The 27,023-nt window shown below is 39.5% G+C and overlaps 1 protein-coding gene across 12 annotated transcripts in view; it reads right to left on the reverse strand.

The window, feature by feature from the left end:
• Positions 1–27,023, reverse strand: part of LPP (LIM domain containing preferred translocation partner in lipoma) — a 719,231-nt gene that overhangs the window by 183,846 nt on the left and 508,362 nt on the right. For all 12 annotated transcript variants that reach the window (XM_070466247.1, XM_070466252.1, XM_070466251.1 and 9 more), the window contains one exon: positions 2,425–2,551. In XM_070466247.1, the coding sequence (XP_070322348.1) occupies positions 2,425–2,551 (127 nt within the window). The remainder of the gene's footprint in view (positions 1–2,424; positions 2,552–27,023) is intronic.

Raw genomic sequence — 27,023 nt, forward strand, 5'->3', positions numbered from 1 at the left:
GCAAAACAAAATGATGTAGACAGTAAACAATTTGTTTGCATTGTCTAAGCTAGAAAGTAGTAGAGCTAGGATAGTTCTTGAAGGCAAAGATAATATTTAATTAAATGTTTCCCAGAGTACTTATTATATATTCATTAATACAGTCACAACCTATGGTCAATGTTGTTTATTTCTATCTATTTTGTTGCTATGATAATTGAAGCATACGTACATGGCATGTTAGCTTTTTTGTTTTTGATATACCTTAATACAAATAATAAAGGGCCTTATTTTTCACTTTTAATAAACTTTTTTCAAACATTATCTTAGGTTGCAATATAAGATCTTCTCCCATATCAATGACAAGAGCATGATATACTTTTAGTGTATTTCAATATAACTAGAGAATTTTTAAAAAAATACTATTCTCTATACATTTGTGCTAGGCTTCCCAGGTGGCTCAGTGGGTAAAGAATCCACCTGCAATGCGGGAGACACAGGAGATGTGAGTTCAATCGCTGGGTTGGGAAGACTTCTTGGAGGGGGGCATGGCAATCCACTTCAGTATTGTTGCCTCACAAATCCCATGGACAGAGGAGCCTGGCAGGCGACAGTCCACAGGGCTGGACACGACCGAAGTGACTGAGCAGATAGCGCAAAGATGCACTCATGCTAATCTCTATCAACTTATATTTAACTTTTAGCTTTGTACACTTCTCTGCATTAATGTTGTTTCTATAGTGAACTTACTATGAAAGAAACACTAAATAACATTTGCTTCACACTCTTGATTTGGGAAAAGGAAATGAGGCAGTGGAGGAACAGGCCAATATGTTTAGCTGGTGGAAGGAAGAAAAGGAATCAGAATGACTCTTTATTCCCACTATTATGCTCTTTTAGCTAAGATACACTGTCTCCTGAATACAAATAAATGCCACATTTTTCATATTTTAATCCAGTCCATTTATGATGTGGGTTTGGATCAGTGCCCCCAGTTTACCTGTTATTAAATATTCTCAAATAAGAAGTGGGAAGACATAAAAATAGAAAATATGTGAATAAGTAAGAGTCCTGGGCAATTTTCCCACCTCTCTGCCTTTGTTCCTGCTGCTGCTGCTGCTAAGTCGCTTCAGTCGTGTCTGACTTTGTGCGACCCCATAGACGGCAGCCCACCAGGCTTCGCTGTCCCTGGGATTCTCCAGGCAAGAACACTGGAGTGGGTTGCCATTTCCTTCTCCAATGCATGAAAGTGAAAAGTGAAAAAGTGAAGCCGCTCAGTCGTGTCCGACTCTTAGCGATGCCATGGACCGCAGCCTACCAGGCTCCTCTGTCCATGGGATTTTCCAGGCAAGAGTACTGGAGTGGGTTGCCATTGCCTTCTCCAGCCTTTGTTCCTGCTGCTCCCCAAATGTAATAGCCTCTCTCTAGAAGTTCTTAGAGCAGGGTTACTCAGAATGGTGGATGGATGCCTAGTTGACTGAGACACTCTGTAAAGAGAGAAGTTCAGAAGCAGACAGTATTTATAAAATATTATAGCAGCTTAATAATTTGTTCCTGTTAAATATAATAATGCTAAAACTCTGTCCTCCAGTTTGTATTCTTTTTATTTCATTTTCTTAGTAACTAATTTTAATTATACTCTGTGGAGATATTGATCTCCAACAGATTAGAGAGGAAACGGAAAATTTGAAAGGCACTGCTTTAACAAGTCCAGGTTCAAGAACCATTAATTCTTCTCAAAAACATTCCTGATGTTCTTGATGCAGAGAGCTTTTACATTTTATAACATTTGACCTAAGTCCCTCTTATAACTCTACCTAGTATACCTAAACTAGCAATTATTTGTGTGCTTTTTTTGTCTTTTCTGAATAATTCCAACCTCCTTGAGGACAGGTTATGTATTTTTAATACTTCATAATTGGCATATAATTTATAAATTGATATTACACTAATGGACTGGATGCATTAACCATTGATAATTATTCACAGGTTTTGAGGAGAAGTAAAACAAAACAAAACAAAACAAAAACAAAGAGATAAACTCTTCCTAAATAGGGAAAAAATAATTAAGAGCAAAGAGTTTAGATACCACTCAATTCCCCATCTTGTAAATGAACATCTTCTATTTCCCTGAACCCACACAGAAACCCCATCTCTGCCTAATGAGAAGCTAATAAATTGCCAAATATTAAATGTTTAAAGTAAAATTTGAATTCAAGAAACTCTGCATAACTCCTGAAATTTTAATCCAAGCTAAACAGATATCACATTTACAGCAGTTTCACAAAGCAGTTTCCAGAACACTCAGGTGTGTGCACATGTGTACCAACTCCAATGCATCAAGATCAAAGCCTCTATCAGTGGAGTTGATACTATTCCTAAATACTGATTAAGGAAAACAGAACAGAACCTTTACTTCAGAAGTCAATCCTAGACCTCACTCACCAAAGTATTCATCGGCGGGTGGATTTTCCATGTCATACAGCATCTTCTTGGTCAGGTGCTCGAGCTCATCTTCAGGGCGGAATGAGGAGGGTGCCGCTGGAGGTCCCATGGACCCTGTTTGTCCACCCTGAAAGGCAGAAAGCACAGAGTTCTTTCAGGGCAATCTAGACATCAACCAAGGCAGCCAGGTAGTGTTTGCACTGGACAAGGTTATTAGAAGGCCTGGGTTTAGGATTGATTGGTTTTATCAAGTACTCAGGGTCTGACCTGGAGGTACCTATTTATTCACTTGCCTTATCTAGATAAGACATCTGTCAGGCTTTAGAAATTCATGTTTACAAAGAATAGAGCTGTATTTCATTCAACAATTGTAAGCAGTCACTATGTGCCAGTTGTATATTTGTAAAAAAAAAAAGATGAATATATTCAGTCTCTTCCCTTACTCAGCCTACAGTCAAGTGAGAGATATAGGCACCCTAATAATTAATGATAAAGAATTGTAGAAAGTGCCCAACTGGGGCACAAAGGGGACTCTGGTATGAGAGGAAGAATTCCAGGGGAGAAGTGTCAACACAGGTTAGGACTTATTCAGCTGAAGGAGAGGAAACATACGGGTTGAAATATCTTACATTCAGGTGAGGAAAAAAACAGGTGGCTTAAGGAGCTCCAGGCAGTTGTATATTTTGAGACCATATGTAAAGCCTGAGATAAGAAAGAAGATGAATATTATTGGATACATGGGGTCCAGAATGTGAAGGAACTTGTGTTCCAGTTAAGGAGGTTAAGTGCCCCCAACCCCGACCCCACCAGACCACTCCTGCACTGCAAACAAACATATCAAATGAGAAAGTAAATCACCAGCATTAAACACTGGATTGGTGTTCAATAGATGGATGCGCCTGAATGAAAGCAATGTGAGGGAATCAAAGGTCAAGTGAAAGAATACTTGAGGTGATCAGCCAAGAGTCTACCAGATGCAAAATAGCTCGCACTATGTTAATAAGAGGGAATTTCTTATATTTTCCTTTGCCTATATTTTAACTTTGACCATTTCCATTTTCTTCAATCAAAGTATTAAAAACAGAAAGACTTATTTTTTTTTCCATTTATTTTTATTAGCTGGAGGCTAATTACTTTACAACATTGCAGTGGTTTTTGTCATACATTGACACAAATCAGCCATGGATTTACATGTATTCCCCATCCCGGTCCCCCCTCCCACCTCCCTCTCCACCCGATCCCTCTGGGTCTTCCCAGTGCACCAGGCCCGAGCACTTGTCTCATGCATCCAACCTGGGCTGGTGATCTGTTTCACCCTAGATAATATACATGCTTTGATGCTGTTCTCTTGAAACATCCCACCCTCGCCTTCTCCCACAGAGTCCACAAGTCTGTTCTATACATCTGAGTCTCTTTTTCTGTTTTGCATATAGGGTTATCATTACCATCTTTCTAAACTCCATATATATGTGTTAGTATACTGTAATGGTCTTTATCTTTCTGGCTTACTTCGCTCTGTATAATGGGCTCCAGTTTCATCCATCTCATTAGAACTGATTCAAATGAATTCTTTTGAATGGCTGAGTAATATTCCATGGTGTATATGTACCACAGCTTCCTCATCCATTCGTCTGCTGATGGGCATCTAGGTTGCTTCCATGTCCTGGCTATTATAAACAGTGCTGCGATGAACATTGGGGTGCACGTGTCTCTTTCAGATCTGGTTTCCTCGGTGTGTATGCCCAGAAGTGGGATTGCTGGGTCATATGGCAGTTCTATTTCCAGCTTTTTAAGAAATCTCCACACTGTTTTCCATAGTGGCTGTACTAATTTGCATTCCCACCAACAGTGTAAGAGGGTTCCCTTTTCTCCACATCCTCTCCAGCATTTATTGCTTGTAGACTTTTGGATAGCAGCCATTCTGACTGGCATGTAATGGTACCTCATTGTGGTTTTGATTTGCATTTCTCTGATAATGAGTGATGTTGAGCATCTTTTCATGTGTTTTTTTGCCATCTATATGTCTTCCTTGGAGAAATGTCTGTTGAGTTCTTTGGCCCATTTTTTGATTGGGTCATTTATTTTTCTGGAGTTGAGCTGGAGGAGTTGCTTGTATATTTTTGAGATTAATCCTTTGTCTGTTGCTTCGTTTGCTATTATTTTCTCCCAATCTGAGGGCTGTCTTTTCACCTTGCTTATAGTTTCCTTTGTTGTGCAAAAGCTTTTAAGCTTCATTAGGTCCCATTTGTCTATTTTTGCTTTTGTTTCTAAAATTCTGGGATGTGGGTCATAGAGGATCCTGCCGTGATTTATATCGGAGAGTGTTTTGCCTATGTTCTCCTCTAGGAGTTTTATAGTTTCTGGTCTTACATTTAGATCTTTAATCCATTTTGAGTTTATTTTTGTGTATGGTGTTAGAAAGTGTTCTAGTTTCATTCTTTTACAGGTGGTTGACCAGTTTTCCCAGCACCACTTGTTAAAGAGGCTGTCTTTTTTCCATTGTATATCCTTGCCTCCTTTGTCGAAGATAAGGTGACCATAGGTTCGTGGATTTATCTCTGGGCTTTCTATTCTGTTCCATTGATCTATATTTCTGTCTTTGTGCCAGTACCATACTGTCTTGATGACTGTGGCTTTGTAGTATAGTCTGAAGTCAGGCAGGTTGATTCCTCCAGTTCCATTCTTCTTTCTCAAGGTTACTTTGGCTATTCGAGGTTTTTTGTATTTCCATACAAATTGTGAAATTATCTGTTCTAGTTCTGTGAAAAATACCGTTGGTAGTTCGATAGGGATTGCATTGAATCTATAGATTGCTTTGAGTAGTATAGCCATTTTGACAATATTGATTCTTCCAATCCATGAACACGGTATATTTCTCCATCTGTTTGTGTCCTCTTTGATTTCTTTCATCAGTGTTTTATAGTTTTCTATGTATAGGTCTTTTGTTTCTTTAGGTAGATATACTCCTAAGTATTTTATTCTTTTTGTTGCAATGGTGAATGGTATCGTTTCCTTAATTTCTCTTTCTGTTTTCTCATTGTTAGTGTATAGGAATGCAAGAGATTTCTGTGTGTTAATTTTATATCCTGCAACTTTACTGTATTCGTTGATTAGCTCTAGTAATTTTCTGGTAGAGTCTTTAGGGTTTTCTATGTAGAGGATCATGTCATCTGCAAACAGAGAGAGTTTCACTTCTTCTTTTCCTATCTGGATTCCTTTTACTTCTTTTTCTGCCCTGATTGCTGTGGCCAAAACTTCCAAAACTATGTTGAATACTAGTGGTGAGAGTGGGCACCCTTGTCTTGTTCCTGATTTCAGGGGAAATGCTTTCAATTTTTCACCATTGAGGGTGATGCTTGCTGTGGGTTTGTCATATATAGCTTTTATTATGTTGAGGTATGTTCCTTCTATTCCTGCTTTCTGGAGAGTTTTAATCATAAATGGATGTTGAATTTTGTCAAAGGCTTTTTCTGCATCTATTGAGATAATCATATGGTTTTTATCTTTCAATTTGTTAATGTGGTGTATTACATTGATTGATTTGCGGATATTAAAGAATCCTTGCATTCCTGGGATAAAGCCCACTTGGTCATGGTGTTTGATTTTTTTAATATATTGTTGGATTCTGTTTGCTAGAATTTTGTTAAGTATTTTTGCATCTATGTTCATCAGTGATATTGGCCTGTAGTTTTCTTTCTTTGTGGCATCTTTGTCTGGTTTTGGAATTAGGGTGATGGTGGCCTCATAGAATGAGTTTGGAAGTTTACCTTCTTCTGCAATTTTCTGGAATAGTTTGAGTAAGATAGGTGTTAGCTCTTCTCTAAATTTTCGGTAGAATTCAGCTGTGAAGCCAACTGGTCCTGGGCTTTTGTTTGCTGGAAGATTTCTGATTATAGTTTCGATTTCCTTGCTTGTGATGGGTTTGTTAAGATCTTCTATTTCTTCCTGGTTCAGTTTTGGAAAGTTATACTTCTCTAAGAACTTGTCCATTTCTTCCAAGTTGTCCATTTTATTGGCATAGAGCTGCTGGTAGTAGTCTCTTATGATCCTTTGTATTTCAGTGTTGTCTGTTGTGATCTCTCCATTTTCATTTCTAATTTTGTTAATTTGGTTCTTCTCCCTTTGTTTCTTAATGAGTCTTGCTAATGGTTTGTCAATTTTGTTTAAATTTTCAAAAAAACAGCTTTTAGCTTTGTTGATTTTTACTATGGTCTCTTTAGTTTGTTTTGCATTTATTTCTGCCCTAATTTTTAAGATTTCTTTCCTTCTACTAATCCTGGAGTTCTTCATTTCTTCCTTCTCTAGTTGCTTTAGGTGTAGAGTTAGGTTATTTATTTGACTTTTTTCTTGTTTCTTGAGGTAGGCCTGTAATGCTATGAATCTTCCCCTTAGCACTGCTTTTACAGTGTTCCATAGGTTTTGGGTTGTTGTGTTTTCATTTTCATTCATTTATATGCATATTTTGATTTCTTTTTTGATTTCTTCTATGATTTGTTGGTTATTCAGAAGCATGTTGTTTAGCCTCCATATGTTTGAATTTTTAATAATTTTTCTCCTGTAATTGAGATCTAATCTTACTGCACTGTGGTCAGAAAAGATGACTGGAATGATTTCAATTTTTTTGAATTTACCAAGACTAGATTTATGGCCCAGGATGTGATCTATTCTGGAGAAGGTTCCGTGTGCACTTGAGAAAAAGGTGAAGTTGATTGTTTTGGGGTGAAACCAGCTAGACCTAATTGACATCTACAGAAAGACTGTTATAAGTTTAGAAATAATGGTGATGATGTTCCCTGTGGCCAAGGGAAAGAACTGAGATAGGGAATGCAGTTCCTTGATGCTTATCCGGTCTTAAAATTGTCGACCAAGTTTTTCCTTTCATGAATAGTTTACAAGAATCAGTTCAACAAAATTTGAAGCTGCATATTCACTCACCCATTGTCTTCACTACACCAAATGAGTTCTTGGATGTGAAAATCCCTTGAAGTATATATCCCTGTAGAAAAGTTTCATTATTGTAATAGTACCAGAATTTATTTCAACAACCAAGAGGGCTATTAATTATTTATGTTATGTTTAAGGCATGAAATGCCTTCTAAACTAAATATATGTGAAATTGTTGATTGGTACCTATTTGACCTTTTACTCTATAATTATCATTCATCTGGCACCTGCAGAATCAGTACGTCACTACTCATTGTGAGGTAAAGAAATTGATGCCCCAAAAGACCAGGGCAGGGCTAACTAAGGTAAAGCCAGGACAAGAGCCCATCTTAGAGTTACTCATTTATCCTAGAAACATTAAATATTAATCTCAGGGCCTCCTCTAAACTGCAAACAATGTCTTTCCTACAGAGTTAGTGTGAGGTTAAAGAAGCTCTTGACCCATTCACATTTCTTTTGCTTATTAGTTTATCCACACGTTCTTACAGGGTCTATTTGTGTACCCTCCACAAGCATAAAAATGTGTTAAGACACAGTCTTTGCCTTTGAGAGGACTTGAGTCCAGTGAGGGTGAGAAACACATACAGATGATTCTTTACAAAAAGCACACAATATTGGTGGGAATACATGCAGATATGAACATTGGAGGGATCTGCTAGTATTGTTAAGTTTCAAATCGCTCATTTTTGCTATCAACTTTTAGGAAAGTTTTACAGAAATATTCATAGAAGAACATAAAGTTACTGTGGCCAGTGACAGTGAAGGACTATATGGCATAGCAATGCATTATGGTTGGAGATAGAGCTTCACCAAAGTGAGCCTGTGAACCTTTCTGAACCTCAGATCTTCTCCCGTAAAATGGGCTTGGGAATGCTACCTCACAGTACTTGTGAGAATGAAGATAACTTGATTCCTGGGCTTCTCCTGGTAGCTCAGTGGTAAAGAATCTGTCTGCAATGCAGGAGACACAGGAGACGTGGGTTCGATCCCTGGATCAGGATGATCCCCTGGTGGAGGGGCAACCCACTCCAGTATTCTTGCCAGGAAAATCCCATAGACAGAGGAGCCTTGTGGGCTACAGTCCATGGGTTCACAAAGAGTTGGACACAACTGATGTGACTGAGGACTCATGTAGGCAACTTGATTTTCATGCTAAATAGAGCTTAACTACTACTTTCAAGCCATGGTAACAAAGGAACTCTGGATCCCCCTACCTGCCTCAGAGGGAGAGGACTATCCCCATACAGGTGACAGCAATGAAGATGAGATAGGAAAATTATCTATATCCTTTTCTTGCAATTAAGAGAGAACTTACACACCAAATTTGGTATCACCTGGCTCTAAAACTCTATGCATTTTTTTAAACCAAACATTACTTTCCAGAGAGAAAAATGCTAGAAAAGTATGAAATATTAATGGTGGTGGCTGTTTTAATTTAAATCAACAGCTAGTAAAGAAAATCTAATAATTCCTGTTTCCAGCCCAACCTTCAGAAAATGGACACAATTTATCATTGGTTGGCCCTAATATCTCATTGCTCTCCTTTTCATTTAAACAAAGAAAGAAAACCAAGTTTGTCCTCTGTAAATCTTAGCCAGCAGTTCAGATTCTACCTTTAAGAACATACATTTCAAGCAGAGGTCTAATTTCAAAGTACTTACCATGTCAGTGTTTCACCGATTTTGAGGGGTAAAAAATGTGTCTATTATTTCTTTTATTCTACAAATACTTCTTCCTATTTGTTTTTGATACTGTTTCTGAAGTAACACATTTGGAAAGGTTCTTTTCTTTTAAATTATAATCTCATATAATGGCTATCCTGGAATCCTAGTATTTCTTATTAATAGAGTATTTTCCCACATAGCTCAGTTGGTAAAGAATCTGCCTGCAACGTGGGAGACCTGGGTTCAATTCATGACTTGGGAAGATCCCCTGGAGAAGGAAATGGTAACCCACTCCAGTATTCTTGCCTGGAGAATCCCATGGACAGTGGAGCCTGGCAGTCTACAGTCCATGGGGTCGCAAGAGTTAGACATGACTTAAGACTATCTTTCTTTCTTCTTATGACTAAAGACCCCAAGAGATCATTTCTTTCAGTGTTTCTGGGCCTTATTTGGCTATAGAGCTCTCCACATATGCTGTCTCCAGTGGGTAATGCTCAACATCTGTGGAAACATACTGGTAAAACCTCAGGTTCCTCCCAGCTGTCTCTCCCATCCAAGTACTAACCAGGCCCGACCCTGCTTAGCTTCCGAGATCAGACGAGATCGGGAGCATTCAGGGTGGTATGGCCATAGACCCAGTTGTGTCTCATACTCAGAAAAATACAGCTCAGGGCTTTCTTCAGGGCTCAAGTCTCAAAGCAGTAGTTTATAGTACTTTTCTCATTGGGATGAAGTGACTCCTTTCAATTTCTATCTTGCTTGGAACTCAACACATCCTAGGGAAAATTAATAACTGTCTGATTCATCTTTTTTTTTTTTTTAATAAGCAGTTTCTAAAATTGTGTCTGGGCAATAGACCACAATTGAAAATTTTCAAGTAGGGGTGAGAGAGGGCTGGCAAGGTATGTGATGCATTTTTTGTTTTTTTATGTCTTCAAAAGTAGAAATGTGAATAGTATCAGCGGTATACTCATTGTGACATAATAATTCCTTGTATCTATATGACCATTCTCAAAGTGCCTGCTTTCACATATATGTAATCTCCAATGTTTATACAACAGGCTTTTGTGATATATGATCCCTTTTTATGGATGAGGAAACTGAGGCTCAGAGAAGGTAACTGAGCAACCTTGTGTGAAGTACCAGCTCTGAAAGATAACAGAGCCCTGACTGAGACCAGGTGTATTTCGGCTCCACTTCAAAACCTCTCTGGGCTTCGACATTGTTGTCTCCGAGCACTACTAGCTCTATTATTCTCTAGTCATTTGGATTTTAATCTACTGATTGTATTATTTAATAAGCAAACATGTCTTTCAGAGTGGAGGCTTACTGCTAAATAGTGAAACAAAAGCACTGCAAAACAAGTATAAACACAGTCTTTAATCTTTTCTAGGGAAAAGACATTCTTATAAGTATCAATATTAATCACTAATATGTGTGTTCTTTGAAATGCCTGGACCTCCTAGCAAAGGTGAAAAAAAAATGACATGATCCACAGATGAGTTATTGAGAAGTAAACTTCAGAGAACTCCTTCAAAATTCTCTTAACATACCTTTCCTAAGGAAATGCCAAGTGCAAAGCACTATCATTATAAAGTCAAATTATTCAGGATTCATGCCTCTGACAACTCAGTTTAGGAAGAGAGAGACATGAAAATAGGCAATTACAGTAAAGTGTAAGTACAAAAAAACAGGTATGAATTCAGTGTTCTGAGATAGCAGAACAGTACCAGAAAGGAGGTGACTATTTAGTTTGAGATTAAAGGATAAACTGGATTTCACCAGGTGAAAAAAAAGGAAAACAAAGGAGAGAGGGAGGGGGGAGAGAAAGAAAGAAAGGAAGAAAGAAAAAAGGGAGAAAGAAAAAAAGAAAAAGAAAAAAGGAGAAAAAAAAGTAAAGCTATTGCAAGAACAATATACACAAAACACCATGAATATTAGCAAAAATGTTAGGAAATAGAGGAAGAACAGAACTAGGATGAAGCTAGAGAAATGGACTGTGGTCAAACTCAAGACTGTTTCAGGCAACAGACAACCATCAGAGATGGTTAGATGGCATCACCGACTTGATGGACATGAGTTTGAGCAAGCTCTGGGAGTTGGTGATGGACAGGGAAGCCTGGCGTGCTGCAGTCCACGGGGTCACAAAGAGTCAGACATGACAGAGCGACTGAACTGAACTGAGGAGATTTAAAATGGTCTCTCTTTTTTTGGTCTTTTATATTTTGTCCTACCTCCTTTCAAAGAGAATGGGCTGCCTTTATGGGTGCCTGGTGTCCTCTGCCAGTGTTCAGAAGCTGTTTTGTGGAAGTCGCTCTCAGCATTCAAATGATCTTTTGATGAATTTGTGGGGGGAAAAGTGGTCTCCCCATCCTGTTCCTCCAGTATGCAGGTCAAGAAGCAACAGTTAGAACTGGACATGGAACAACAGACTGGTTCCAAATTGGGAAAGGAGTATGTCAAGACTGCATATTGTCACCCTGCTTATTTAACTTATATGCAGAGTACATCATGTGAAGCTCTGGGCTGGATGAAGCAAAAGCTGGAATCAAGATTGCCGGGAGAAAAATCAATAACCTCAGATACGCAAATGACACCACCCTTATGGCAGAAAGCGAAGAAGAACTAAAGAGCCTCTTGACGAAAGTGAAAGAAGAGAGTGAAAAAGTTGGCTTAAAACTCAACATTCAGAAAACTTAGATTATGGCATCTGGTCCCATCACTTCATGGCAAACAGATGGGGAAGTGATGGAAACAGTGAGAGACTATTTTGGGGGGCTCAAAAATCACTGCAGATGGTGACTGCAGCCATGAAATTAAAAGATGCTTGCTGGCACCTTGGAAGAAAAGCTATGACCAACCTAGACAGCTTATTAAAAAGCAGAGACATTACTTTACCAACAAAGATCTGTCTAGTCAAAGTTATGGTTTTTCCAGTAGTCATGTATGGATGTGAGAGTTGGACTATAAACAAAGCTGAGCAGCAAAGAATTGATGCTTTTGAACTGTGGTGTTGGAGTTGACTCTTGAGACTCTCTTGGACTGCAAGGAGATCAAACCAGTCAATGTTAAAGGAAATCCACCCTGAATATTCATTGCAAAGATGGATGCTGAAGCTGAAACTCCAACACTTTGGCCACCTGATGCGAAGAACCAACTTATTGGAAAAGACCCTCATGCTGGCAAAGATTTAAGGTGGGAGGAGAAGGGGACAACAGAGGATGAGATGGTTGGATGGCATCGCTGGCGCAATGGGTGTGAGTTTGTGTAGGCTCTGGGAGTTGGTGATGTACAGGGAAGTCTGGCGTGCTGCAGTCCATGGGGTAACAAAGAGTTGGACATGACTGAGTGACTGACCAGAACTGAACTGAACTAAAAATGGTGGGTTGACTTTACTTAAGTCATGCTTCTGAAGTATGTCTTTGGTGAACACCTCAAACACCAAAGCCAATGATTCCTTAAAAATTGCAACCAGATGTCATGCTATTTCTGAGCAATTTAATGGTTAATATACCTTAAAAGAACTGGTATTTACTAAGTAAATTTGCTAACTTCTCACCAAAATGTGTTTCCCCTTCCTTATGAGCTCATAGCTAGACTATTTTCCATTCTCCCTTGAAGTTAGATATGGCCATATGAAAGATAGGAAGGAGGGGAGATCACTCCTGGAGGAGAATCGTCCATTGACTAGGCTTGCCTGCCTCCAACTTACAGAAGGGAGGCTGGAAAGATATACACTAAGAGGTTAATGGTTAAAAAGTGATGGGCCAGTGGTTTACAGTCATTTTATTTATATTTTCCATTTTTCTACAATGAAAATGTTTTCCTTAGATATGAAAAAAAGTTGGTTTTTTTTTTTTCCCCCGACACAAATGTGTCAGGAAACAGAAAATGTCCAAGTATCTGCATCAGGCTCTTCTCTGCCATAGTTCTTGTCTTGCTAGGAGCCCAACTACTTATCATTTCAGGGAAGGCTTAACATGAATATGGTAGCCAAATTTGGATCTAGGCCCCCGGTAAAGGTTATGGATGACACTATGAAAAAATAAGGACAGTTTCTGCAAACAAAATGCACATGGACAGAATCTGCTTGGTGAGCAAAAAAAAAAAAACCTCTGCCATCAAAACATGTATATAATCTAGGGTGAAACAGATCACTAGCCCAGGTGGGATGCATGAGACAAGTGCTTGGGGCCTGGTGCACTGGGAAGACCCAGAGGGATCGGGTAGAGAGGGAGGTGGGAGGGGGGATCGGGATGGGGAATACATGTAAATCCATGGCTGATTCATGTCAATGTATGACAAAAACCACTGCAATATTGTAAAGTAATTAGCCCCCAACTAATAAAAAAATAAATGGGAAAAAAAAACCTCTGCCAGATTAAGAACAACACAAATGATAGTATCTATCATATTTGTATAGCACTTCATTGTATTTGAAATGTTTTATATTTTCTTACATCAAAACCTATTAAGTACAAAAGAACTATTTATCTCTCTAATCTTAGATCCATCTTTAACTTGTCCAGTCATTCTGATCAAATCATTTCTATTCCCTGAACCTCAGTATCTTCATGTGTAAAATGGTGTTTTCAAAGATTCCTTTGAGTCTAACTCTATCACACTTTTGCGCCTATAATATGAAAGGCACATATCATTACAGATACTTATAGTGAAATCACAGATATTCATATATACGGATACTTTGTAGTTTATAAAAACAGACACACACTGAGTAAGTGGAAACCTCATTATTACAGAGATTTCCACTTACAGGAGGACTTAAACTACTTGTCAGCATCTCCTGAAACAATCTAGAACTTCATTCAGCATTCTGAATCTGACTAAGTAGCTGGCAGGTCACAGGGTTTCTGCAGCCTACAGAACTTTCACTACACATGGGGCATGAAATCAAGAACATACAAAGGTTAACCACCCTTTCCTACCACCACTCCTTCTTGAGTAGAGAAAGCAGAATTCTGTCCCTCCTAAAGAGAAAAGGAAGCATGGTAAACAGCCTACACTAAGGTGCAAACAGCAGAGAGCTCTAGGAGAATACCTGCCTCCTTGAATCTTTGTTATCACCAGTTTAATGATTTCAAAACATGTGCTAAGGATCCATGTTACAAAATGGCTACCTAATCAGTCATCATATTAGACTCTGAGTTTCTCTGATACTGACCTCAGCATGGGCTATTTTTCTTCCATGAGTCCTTCCCTGATGTTGATTTCCTACTTACAGAGGGCTGGGTAACTTGAAGTTAGTGAAAATCTTAACCTTACCAGAAAAGCACCGCCCAGGCAGATACGACACCAGGAAAAGGCAGCCAAGATATTCAGAGAGATTACATGATAATGAATGCTCTATCACTCTGGGTACCAGAGCTGTTCATTTTTCTTGTCCATTTGCAATGATGTACAAGAGGTTCCTTCTCTCAGAGGGAAAATAACTTCAATTATGTGTTCTTGAAAAAAGAAACATTGAAATTATCTTCTTTCAAAAGGTAGAATTAGCCCCGGTTTGGAGCTGAAAGCCTGCCAGAAAAAATATATTTCTGATATTTTTGCTCTTTTTTCTCCCCCTATTTAACTATGTCAAGTTTGCAGTTTGTAATTTCCTGAGGCTGCTTCTACTTTCTGACTCTCACTGAATTATCACACTCGATGCTCAACATCTCACTGCTTAGTCAAAGGAGCACCCCTTCAGGCCAAGGGCAGAAGATGGGCTGAACACTTAACCCTGCTTCACATTTAAAGCAAAGGATGGGTCACAGAGGAGGAAGGGGTAGGTAGCACTAAGGGCCCATCAAGTTTGCAAACCAGGGCATTATGGTGATGCAGCCTGAGCAGAAAGTGGCTTCCCTCCACAACCATCCCTCCCAATCCCCATGTGTCAGGGTGACTTCAAGAATGCCCCAACTTTGAGCATCCTTATTCCTGGGCCTGAAGTCTAGGGCACCATTTCAATTCCCCAAGGATTTGTTTCTCCATTAGACTTTTTCATCTATAAACTGGAAGACAATAATATCTAAATCATATGAAGAAGCTTTATGAAATATTAAACATAATATTGTGTTTCAATGATAATTACAATTACCAGGAGGGACAACTTACAAACCACTAACTAAGAGGATTTTCTTCTTGGAAGTGGAAGGTTTGTAAAGTAATAGTAACTCTTCAGTCTCCTATTTGTTGATAAATTACTTCAATCTAATCTAATCTATTTGAATTTCACATTAATTATTGTAGCAAGAGATGTAAAATTCCTCAGTCTTTTAAACTATAAACTTTTATATACATGACATTTGGTGAAGGTATGCTATGCTGGCTCTCCAAATTGTTAAACTGTTGACATTTAGCCTTTGGCATCAAAGATAAACAGTAATGCAGAGCTCGTGTTTGGTTATTCAGAAGGAAGTAGCCTGCTTATGTTTTCCTGCCTAGATGAGCTCCAAGCAAAAACGGCATGTCCATGGATGCTCTCCCACTTGGTAGGCTGATATGAAAGGTGAAAAGCAGGAGCCCTAGATACTCAGGGTCAGGAAGAAGGTAAAGCAAAGATCTCGTGCCAACCGGTTTCATAGTTCACATTTCACTGCTCTTTCTCTCCAGATTCCCATATTCTCCATACTTTTATCCTTTAACAAGGCAGGCCTCCCTTAAAGAAGAAAGCCAGTGGCCTTGTGGCAAGTGATAACATCCCCAGAAAATTGATTCCTACAGAAAGCTAATAGAAACTATTTCCACAGCACTAGAGCTAAAACCTACCTGCATTTCTTTGCTCCATTAATTAGGCTTTTTGTGTGTTATGCAGAAGGGATTTGACATAACAAAAGGCAAGGCAATGAAAAGACATTATTTCCATTGGTAAGTTTCACCTCAACAAGACTCAACACATAGAAGTTTCACGAATGGGATGAACTATTATTCAAGGTTGTGTTTTCAAACAAAACCAGTTCTTGGTCTTCGCTGTGCTTCACTAGTACCTGGCAGTGACTTTGGCTGTAAAGATATTTCATCTTTATTTGGTTGCCTGGAACAATGCAAAGGGCTAGTTTTTCCAACACCAGGAAGGAAAGAGTTATGACAATGCACTGCTTTCTATGTACTGTCCCACAGAAAAGCCATCCTCAACCAAACATCTTAGTGTTTTTCTTACCAGGGCTCCGGCCTTGACCAGGGTTCTAATTTACTAGGGCCTTATCAATTTCTTATTTTTACATATTTAGATTGTTTTACAATTCTAGTCATTATTATGTTAAAAAAAGAGGGACATTAAAATAGTAATCTTCCTTTGTGGCTCATCAGTAAAGAATGTGCCTATAATGCAGGAGACGTAGATTTGATCCCTGGGTTGGGAAGATACCCTGGAGGAGGGCATGGCAACCCACTCCAGTATTCCTGCCTGGAGAACCCTATGGACAGAGGAGACTGGAGGGCTACTGTCCATAGGTTGCAAAGAGTTGGACATGACTGAAGAGACTGAACATGTACTCTGATAATAACAAATGTATACAAAAATACATGTAAGAGTGCCATTCTGTTTGTCTCTGTAAGTATATAAGAAAAAGAGATATTGGAAATTAACAAATATGAAAATGTTAACAGCTTATGTCAGGATGATGCGGTTATTGAGTCAATATTTTTCTTTAATATTTTAAAATTAAATAAATAGAATATAGTAAAAAATGAATGGCCCCTAAAAAATTAACAACTATACAAGACACGAGATTTCAGTCTCATCTTTAGCATTTTCAGATACAAAGCCAGAAGAGAAAGAACATGAAGTGGGGACAATTTGCTTTAAAAAAAAAAAAAAAAAAAAAAAGGGCACCTAGATTTTCAGTCAGATATGCACAGAAACACTTTCCTACTATACAAGCTGTTTCTATCTAAGTGGGCTTGACAGATGCCTGAACGTGACACAAGACACTGAAATAACATGCAAATCAGTTTTCGGTCTTAATATGCAAATATGACGCTTGGCACATCACTTTCCATGGCTGAGGTAAATTTCTGTTTTTGAGTTTTTCGTGGGAAATGTACGCCGGCAAACAAATGGTTAACTCCCCATATTTCACCTAACACAAGGTGGTTTTCATTTGAGTCAGAAAGGTTCTTGCTCAGCGATCCAAGGCACTTTGGATGCAAAGGAAGGGCATGTGTTTTGTTCAGTAACAATACCACTGGCAGCAAACAAGTCCATCCTCTGACAGATGCACTGATCACATTGGATTTCTGGGCCTCGGCGGGCAGGCAGGCAAAGTGTCTTTGGGAAAATAACAGAGAAAAGGTTTTTTGCTTGACCTGTGAAAATCAAATCAAAGTAGCTCAACATGGTGGAAGATTAGCTTCTGGAGACAAAGAGGAAGGAGTCAAAAGTCCTTGCTTCCAGGGTACTGAAGTAGTGTGGAAAACTGTAGCCTCATGAAATCTACATTAAATTATCCACAAATACTAGTAATTAGGCATTATGGCAGTCATCAAGATAATTGAGGTATACTCAATACCTCAATTACTGGAATTGAAATTTCAGTTTAAGGAATTTTTAATTCAGTCAAGAAATCAAGGCACATGAGGGAGAAATAATGAATGAAGCAAAACACTCTTGATGCTAACCAGTATGAGAGTCATGATTCCAGGAGCTGGCTACCTGCTTGGGTTCAAACTCCACATCCTCTACTTGACTCTTGGGTGACTCAGGGCAAGATACTTCTTGTTACTAAATATCAGTTGCCTAAAGGTATCATGGAGTCAAATAGGATTTAGCCCCTGAGTTAAATGAGATGGCCCATGGAACTCATTCACTACCAACACTGACTAAGAGCTTACTCTTATCCTTAGAGACACGCTATATCATAACACAGCCATACCCAAACTTTTACTGGTTTCATGGAAGACAATTTTTCCATGGGCTGGGAGGATGTTTAGCGATGGGGAGTGGTTGTAAATATAGATGAAGCTTTGCTTGCTCACCCAAGACTTAATTCCCACTGTGCAGCTTGGTTCCTAACAGGGAACCCCCAGAGGTTGGGAGCCCCTACTGTAATAGATACCATGTGAATATAACAACGGATGATATGGATTCAGAGGAAAGAGTTATGGAGGATCCGGGCATACCAAAAACACACCAGGGAGGATAAACTGGCTTTAGGATTCAAAACAAAGGAAGAAAAGCCTTTGCATTTCCATGATCCTTTACAGGCAACAAGGAACTCCAGGGAATACTCACACCTGATACATTTCATTTAATACTTTTTAAGGCAGGAATTTGTGTTTTTTGTACAAAGAAACAACCATGTTAGTGCTTTGCTAGGTGATTTAGCCAAAATCACACCCATAGTAAGTGGCAGAACCAGGAGTTAAACATGAATCTTTTGATCCAAGCTTAGTGTTTTTCCACTAATTTACAGCTGCCTCTATATATTCATTTAGAAATATGAAACGTACATGATCTGTCATAAAGGTTAATCAAGACAGTCAACCTCACTGATTAAAGCATGATGCTAATTATACCAGAGGTTGGAGACCAATGTGGCCCGGTTTACTTTCAGAAACATTGATTGTGGTGTAATGGAGAAAGTGTGGGCTTCGGAAGCAGAAAAAGCTGGTTCAAACACCAAGTTATATTCCTTATTTTGCATAACATTTCACAAGTTTTAAAAAATTTCTCTTAGCGTAAGCATCTTCATTTGTAAATGGGGTCAAGGGGCAGGCAGGGTAGAGGGAATGTTTCCATTTCAGGGCCATTGTGAGTAATACCTAAGGTGATACATGGCATGTGCTAATATTTAATAGGGGCTCATGACTTATATTAAATGCTCACAAACAGTCTGTCAAATGTGAGCTATGGCTGCCTTTCAAATGTGGCAGGAAGGTGGATGAGGGACTGTGAATGACTCAGTGCCATTCATCAGCACTGCGGCAGAGGGAGAAAAAGAGCATGCCCTGACAATGAATCTAAAGGCCAGCAACACTGCATATTTCTAACTGAGCAGCAACTTTGATTCAGATAATAGTAACTCTATTGAAGAAATATCCCTTTCCATAAACTCTGAAAGGCAGAAATATATATGTACTTAATATATGTATTTATTGATTTACAATTGATGAGACTGGAAATAATTAAGGTATCTTGAGTAGTTTAGCAGGGACTAGACAATGTTCAAAATATGTTAACTCATTTAATCACTACAGTAGCCCCATCAGATCAGAGATCCGATTTTACAAGTGAGAAAACTGAAGCACAGAGATCATCTTGATGGTACCTGGGAACTTGGAATCTGAATGCTGACATCAATCCAGAAAGTACACATTTAAACATCACCTAACTGCTCAGACTCTCAATCCATCTACACAGTGTTTCAGAGGGATTTTATGACCTATCTACTGTGTTTAGGAGGATTTAATCTTGCATTATGTCTCAAACTATCAAGGGAAAGTTGCTTAGTGACAAATATTAACAATTTTATAATTTACAATGTTGTGTTAGTTTCTGGTGTACAGCAAAGTGACTGAGTTATTTATACATATGTGTGTGTGTGTAAATATTCGTATTCTTTTTCATTATTGTTTCATATTCTTTTCCATTATAATTTATTCCAAGATATTGAATATAGCTCCCTATGCTATACAGGAGGTCCTTACTGTGTATCTCTTTTATATGTAGTGGTTTGTACCTGCTAATCCCAAACTCCTACTTTATCCTTCCCTGCTTTCCCTGTTGGTAACCATCAGTTTGCATGCCACATGTGTCTGTGAGTCTGTTTCTATTTTATATAGTATGTACATGTATAGTATTTCCTCTGTGTAGAAAGATGGCAACCTAGAAAATAACAAGCGTCTGGGTCATTCTGATGAAGATGGAATGAGAGACTTAAGAGAGATAGTGATGGTTTTGGTGTTTTCACTCATGATTCAGCAAGAAAAGTAGAACTTTCCCTCAAAAGATTACTTCCTTTATCAGTCTCTGATACCAGCTGGAGAGGTAATGCTAAATCTTCAGACAGAAAAAAGAAATAATAACTCGCACTGTACTGGAGGTGGACAAGGGGAAAAATCATGTAAAGGGTCACTGATACTCTAATACAAAAGACTGGAAGATAATACCATTCCCGAGTGACCACAGAAGTAATTTTTTTTTCCTTGTTGGGTTATAGCACAAACATGAATAAAATAGTATGAAATATTCTATAAGAACTCAGGCCTCACCAAAATGGGCCACCCTGTAGTCTATTTGGGAAGCAGATCCTCTGCACTCTCTGAGCATTGCAGAAACAGAAGTCACACTACAGAGGTCATTCAGTGGGAGGTGAGTCCCCGCATTTATAATGAGAACACTGCGAGTCAAAGAGGGGAACTGAGTTGTCCCAGGCCACCTAAAACAGTACGTGGTAGACTCCAGAGGGCTCAAATCAGGAAAGCAGGTCTATTCTGAAACTAGTTCTCTTCTTTTTTCTTCCCACCATGAAAGATGCACTCAGCACCATGACGCATTCTCAGTGCCCTGTGAAGTATGGTCCTTCTTGGCACAACATTGGGAGCCCTCATCTCCACTTAGGCAGCATTCTGAACTCCCAAGATGGAAGCTGCTGTAACGTGAAACCCGTGGTGGTATTCTCGGCCAGCCTGCACAGTCTGACAGCAGCTGGCACACACAGACGTCCCCAGTGGGGTCTCCAGACTGTGCTGCTGCCGTCCCCGGCCAGACTTCCCTTCCCCAACGTAACAAAGGGTGGTTCTCTTCGCACCGTGCAGCATCCGTGAGCCACTATCTGTCACAGGTGAGTCCATAGCCCTAGGCAAGTTGGCCTCCACCTCTCCCCTCTCTTTTTGTCTGATCCACTGTTTTCTAAAAATGTATCAATACATGCCTCTCAGAAAGAAATACTTCCCTACAGTGAGAACTGTAGGGTTCTTGGTTCAGGGTCTTATTCAATGCCCAGGGCTTACAATAATACCATTTACAGAGTCGCTATTCTATACATTATCTCCTTTAATTTCTGAAATAATCCAACAACATGAGCACTTTTCTTACCTCACTTTACAGATGAGGAAACAGACACAGACCCTCTGAGAAGGTTTTCTCAAAGTCACCGAGCTGGTGTGAGAAAGAGCTAGAATTTGTACCCAACCACAACTGATTCTAGAAACTGTCTTCCAAGTTGTGATAACTAGAGATTAAGACCCAGAAGGATGGGCTTTAAAGTGTCACTCTAATAAGAATGCAGTGAATTTTCTATGATTAAGCGCCATAAACATGCAAAAGGTTATTGTTGTAACACCACCATGCATGTCATCATAAACTCCCCATGTTTCACCATTTCTGTCATTCTAACTATTCTTCAGTATAAAGTAGGAAGCAAGTTATTATTGGTTTTATTCTTTTTCTAACCAAGAGATATACTGCAGTGACTGACCCAGGTCATTCAGTAGTGTCTTAACCCTCATGACAATGCTGACTGTTATAGACTCAGCTTCCAATGCTTTTTGAAAATAAAGTGAGCTTTTAGGAGAACAAGGACAAGATGTTATAGTAAATCAAGCACATTGAGGATCACATTATTTCACATGAGATGCAACCTGGGAAGTTCTTAATAGCACATAAACTAAACATAACTGAGGAGATGATTGTAAGTAATACTTTTATTCAAAGTATAATTGCCGAGTGCCTAAGAAATTAAAGATATAATTGAGACCTGACCTTATCCTCTAAGAGATGTAGAAGGAAATATTAGACAGCTGGAAATATGCAAAAGTAAAATATCCAAAAATACAATAACCAAAGTCAAATGTTTTCATCAATGCTACCAGAACAAAGAGAAAGAGGAGGCGGTTCACGTTGGGGAGGTGAGAGGATACTCACAGGGAAGGTGGCATTTGAATCAGGTCTTGCACGAAGATGTAATTTGGACATCCAGAGATGTAGCAAGAATGACATTCCAGGTGAAGGTCCCCAAGAGGGAAGCGTGAGGTAGTCAAGTTGATAAGTTACCATTTTTCATATCAGGTAAAAATCATATATAATTGACCCTTGGTATTTATGCCCCTTTATGCTCCCTTTTGTTAGTTTCACTGTCTGTGCATGAAGATGTCAGTGATATTTTGGTGAAAGAGAGGGAACTGTCTTCTGGGGTATCCACCCTGCATAAGGCTGTGGGAGAAGTTTCTGCAGATTAGCCCGTGACTTCAGCACTGCAGGTCAGCTGCTCTGGACTCAGGTGAATACGACTCACTGATACTTGCTTTCACTGCGAATCTTAAAGAAATGATAGCTTTAATGAGAGACTGAAGAAAACAAGAACTGAAGTGGTTGTAAGGATTTCTGATGCTAACACCTCAGGGCTAGAGGTGTTTCTAGAGGAACGTCAGAGTAGAGAAACATGTGGGCTCTGGGCTTTGGCTGCAAGGGCAAACATGAAAGATGAGTGAGGGTCAGGATGGAAGCTGTTTGTTTACATGTTTGTTTGTTTTTGCAGGTTTCGTAGAAGGACTTGCTGCCTTTACATAAAGCTTGGTTGTATGTTTTTAGGAGTGCTCTCCATTTGCCTTTTAGGTATTTACCTCCCAGTGGATATGAAGCACTGTCATATAAAGCCTATAGTACCAAAAAAGCCAGACTGAAAAAACTCGATGTACTCTACTGTCTCTGTAGCTTAATCCACAAAAATTACTTTCCCAAACTAAGAAATGCACATAGGAAACAAATACAGAGCAACCTGATGGCCAGGAATTTTAGACCCCTCTTTGCCATCAACTTGCTCTCTGCAATTTAGTATTTCCCCTCTCTGGGTCTGGTTGCCTCCAATGGCTATAATCTTCAACCTCTTAATGCATGTGTTTCTTGGGGAGAACAAAGGGAGAGGGAGGGGTAAAACTACTCATGCAGTTTGTGAATAGTAACACGCATAAAGGGGACACACAAATCATGCTCACCCTCATCCCCTTCATCATCCCTTCTAAGATTCACTGAGTCAGGCCCTGTTCTAAAGGCTTCGAATGCACCTTAGCCTCCCAACCTCCTGCTCAGGCAGTTACTCTTATTGCCCTCATTCAGTGATGAAGAAATTGAAGCCCAGAGCTGTAAGCAGAGCATGCAAGGTGTCCCAGCCAGGATTGAAGCACAACTACAGATCGTGGACTTGGCTGCTATTAATATACCATGTGTGGTATTAGGAGTGTTGCATTGTGGGTGTTCATTTTCTCTTCTCCATTTTCTAAACTTTTGGTGATGTCACTATGTTGCTCTTGTAACTGAAAATCAAAATTTGTTAGTCCAAATTGTATTTACTGAGCAGGCACAAGGTAGCAGACCCTGCAATCAGGCATCACTTTGATTAGAAAGGTGAGGATAAAATTAGAAATGCAAACTACCCCAAGACACAGTAGCATAAACTGACGTTAAATGTAGCTGATACTATTTCTTATGGAAAAGACATGGATTGAAGTATCCTAAAGGGTGAGAAAGGGCTTCTCCAGTGGCTCAGTAGTAAAGATCCATCTGCCAGTGCAGGAGACACAGGTTTGATCCTTGGGTTGGGAAGATCTCCTGCAGCAGGAAATGGCAACCTACTAAAGCATTCTTGCCTGGAAAGTTCCATGGACAGAGGAGCTTGGTGGGCTATAATCCATGGGGTCACAAAACAGCTGGACATGACTGAGCAACTGAGCATGCATGGAAACAGTAAGAAAAGGTGTCTTGGATGAAGATAAATAGAGTGGTAAGTGGCAACCATATATACCAACTAAAAATGTGCAGGAATTGTACTCAATCAGTTTTTCACATTATATGAAATGGCATTAGACCTCTTTCTCCAAATGAGGAAAGCAGAGGCCCAGGAAAGTTAGGGAGATTGTCTGCCGTCTTGCAGGTAGTTCAGGAAGAGTCAAGATTCAAATCCTGGTCTGTATGGCTCTCATGTTTGCATTCTTCATCATGAAGCTACCTCTAGAAGAGGAAGGAGAGCAGAATGTTGTGACTATTCTCTTATCCTACCTGGTTCTGACTATAGGGATTTCGTTGAGTATTTATAGAACCCATCTATACTTCACACTGTTATTTATCAGCCTTTAAAATGTGCTATTGCTTCTGCTTGAAGGGAACATAAAAATTAGGACAGCCTCTCACTTCCAACTTGTAGATTCAAGAAACCTGGAACATTTTTGAGGACATTAAAAAAATTAGAAGTAAAACTGGGAAACAAATGAAAACTTCTCTTTAAACAAGTGGAGCCGTCCCTTGTCCCAAAATAATAAAGACAATAATAAAGAAGGCTGAGCACTGAATAACTGATGCTTTTGAACTGTGGTGCTGGAAAGACTCTTGAGAGTCCCTTGGACAGCAAGGAGATCCAACCAGTCAATCCTAAAGGAAATCAACCATGAACATTGGAAGGACTGTTGCTAAAGTTGAAACACCAGTACTCTGGCTACCTGATGCAAAGAGCCTATTCATTGGAAAAGACCCTGATATTGGGAAAGATTCAGGGCAGGAGGAGAAGGGAATGACAGAGGATGAGATGGTTGGATGGGATCACTGACTCAATGGACACGAGTTTGAGCAAGCTCCAGGAGATAGTGAAGGACAGGGAAGCCTGGTGTGCTACAGTCCATGGGGTTCCAAAGAGTAGGACATGACTAAGTGACTGAACAACAACAAAGCCCCTTTAAAGCCACAGATTTATCACTTTGAAGGGTACATCATACCTGCATTACTATGGCAAACTTTTAGGCTTATAAGTTTAAGTTTACCAAATTCTAACTTCCAAATGGAAAGCCTAACCCATGGCAAACAACAGGCAGGCCAGATGGAGGCTGAGATGTCGAGCACAGACACTGTATTCAGAGGCCACAGGACTTAGGATTTCAGCTCTAAATCTGCCAGATACTAGTCACATGGCCTAGCATATGCCATGCAATCTCTCCAGACCTTCTTCTAGACCAGGTGGGTTCTATTATGTTTCCCATGGTAGATTTGAAGATAACTACCCTTGGAATCATGATATAAATCTTTAAGAGTTTGGCAAATGTAAATATTGACAATATATTGAATAGAAGACATGGTTTACCTTGGGATCAGTCAGGAAAGAGACACAGTGATTTCACAGGTCAGAGAAACATAACAATCTTAAGAATCCTATCCTGAATTTCCTAAGCTCACTCAGCTAAAAAATGAACTCAGATCTCCTGATATACCACCATGTGCTAACCAGACCAAAAAAATACTTCTTTCTCACAGTTTCTCTGATGTCACAACAAACATCTTACAAACACATAGCACAAGGAGCTTTATGACTTTGGATGAGTCAGTTTATTTCTGTGGGTCTCAATCTCACTGGTGACTGAATGTATAGAAGTATTCAAATTCCTACCCTGTGGACCTCAGAGAGATTTTATTAGGAATGAGTGAGATCATGAATTGAGAAAATGTTCTGAAAACAACAAAAATGTCAAACAGAGGCCAGGGACAGCCAACACCACTTCTTTAAGCCACTGTGAGAAGGACTCACTTGCAAATACAATTATAAGCACAGACAACTCAACTTCTGCCAAGAAGATTTGTTGCCCTTGATGAAGTGATAGCATTTTGGCCAGAGAGAAAATTTCGTCATTTTCCTTTGACTTTGGTTCTGACTTTTGCAAGATGCATGTCTGGAATTCAGGGACTGAGGATCCAGAAAGCAACACAGGTCCTGACTAGTTCAGAGTCTGAGTAAGAAACTTGATCACTGAGCAAGCAGAGAAGGGATCTGCCAGTTGCGGATCCCAGGCTGAAATCTCCCCAGCCCTCAGGTACCAGAGTACACAAGCCTTCCCACCAGCCAGACAGCAGAAATCTACTTCCTGAATGCCTACCACGTGCCAGGCACTGTGATACAGAAAGAAACAGATCACAAAGCTCCTGCCATGTCAAATGCATCCTATCGTCTCTTAATTTCTCCACACTCTCAGTGAGGCAGGCACTAAGAGCCCTGATTTACATGTCAGTGAACTGAGGTGCATACAGTAAAAATAACAGAGCTGCAATCCAGGTTTAATTCTGAAACTTGCACTTTTTTTTTTTTCAGTTGAACAAAAGTGCCTGCCCTCCAGGAGCTCTCAATCTAGGGGGGAGTCAGAAAGGCAGCTCAATAGACTGTGAGCTCCTTGTATCTTCAGAGCCAAGTGTGCTATCTGCCATGCAGAAGGTGCTTAATTAGTGTCTGCTGAATGGCTAAACCATAATCGGATGTTTGCTCTCTTAAGATACAAATCGAATTATACTATTCCTCTGTTCTCGCACACCTCTGCTGGCTGCTCTCTGCCAACCCCTGAGAATTACTTTACGAAGTTCTTTGCAGTCCTGTCTTCATAGCCTCAACTTCCATGATTCATTCCCTTGTACATGCCCTTGTGCACTGTTTTCCTAAACTCCAACCACCTGAGCACATAGGTGGCATTCAAAAAATGCTTACTGAATGAACACACAAATAAGAGAAGGGAAGGATCAGTGCTATCTATGTATGATCCCTGAGTATAATAATGTTTTGTGAACACTACGGTGAGATTTATCTATTAGGACACTTCAAAGAAGACAGTTGATTTGGGACATCTAACTCTAACATCTCAAAGGCTAGATGACATTGCATAGGAAAAATTCAGTCTTTTTTTTTTCTTACTATTAATTAGACAAGTGACATCAGAACAAGACATTTTTCTTTAAATCAGAATGAGCTGTGCCAAATTCTATCTTCTCCTAAAGGATATGGGTACAGGCCAAAAGCCCATCATATACATTATTGTTTTTCTTCTCCTAAGTACTTAGGGAAAATTAAGTCTCATTTGGCATGCAGAGGCTTTCAGCAAGGTCATGGTTCTTCTGCAGTGATGCCTGGGGCAGTTAAGGTGAGAACTATGTTTTCAAAAAGAAGAAACTTCAACCATGTTTGCAAATAAGACACTTGGTTAGCCAGGATGGCAAGGGAATATTCCAGGCTTTGGTCAAGAAGACAG

This window comes from Odocoileus virginianus, chromosome 4 (assembly GCF_023699985.2).
Source record: "Odocoileus virginianus isolate 20LAN1187 ecotype Illinois chromosome 4, Ovbor_1.2, whole genome shotgun sequence".
Classification (NCBI taxonomy): Eukaryota; Metazoa; Chordata; class Mammalia; order Artiodactyla; family Cervidae; genus Odocoileus; species Odocoileus virginianus.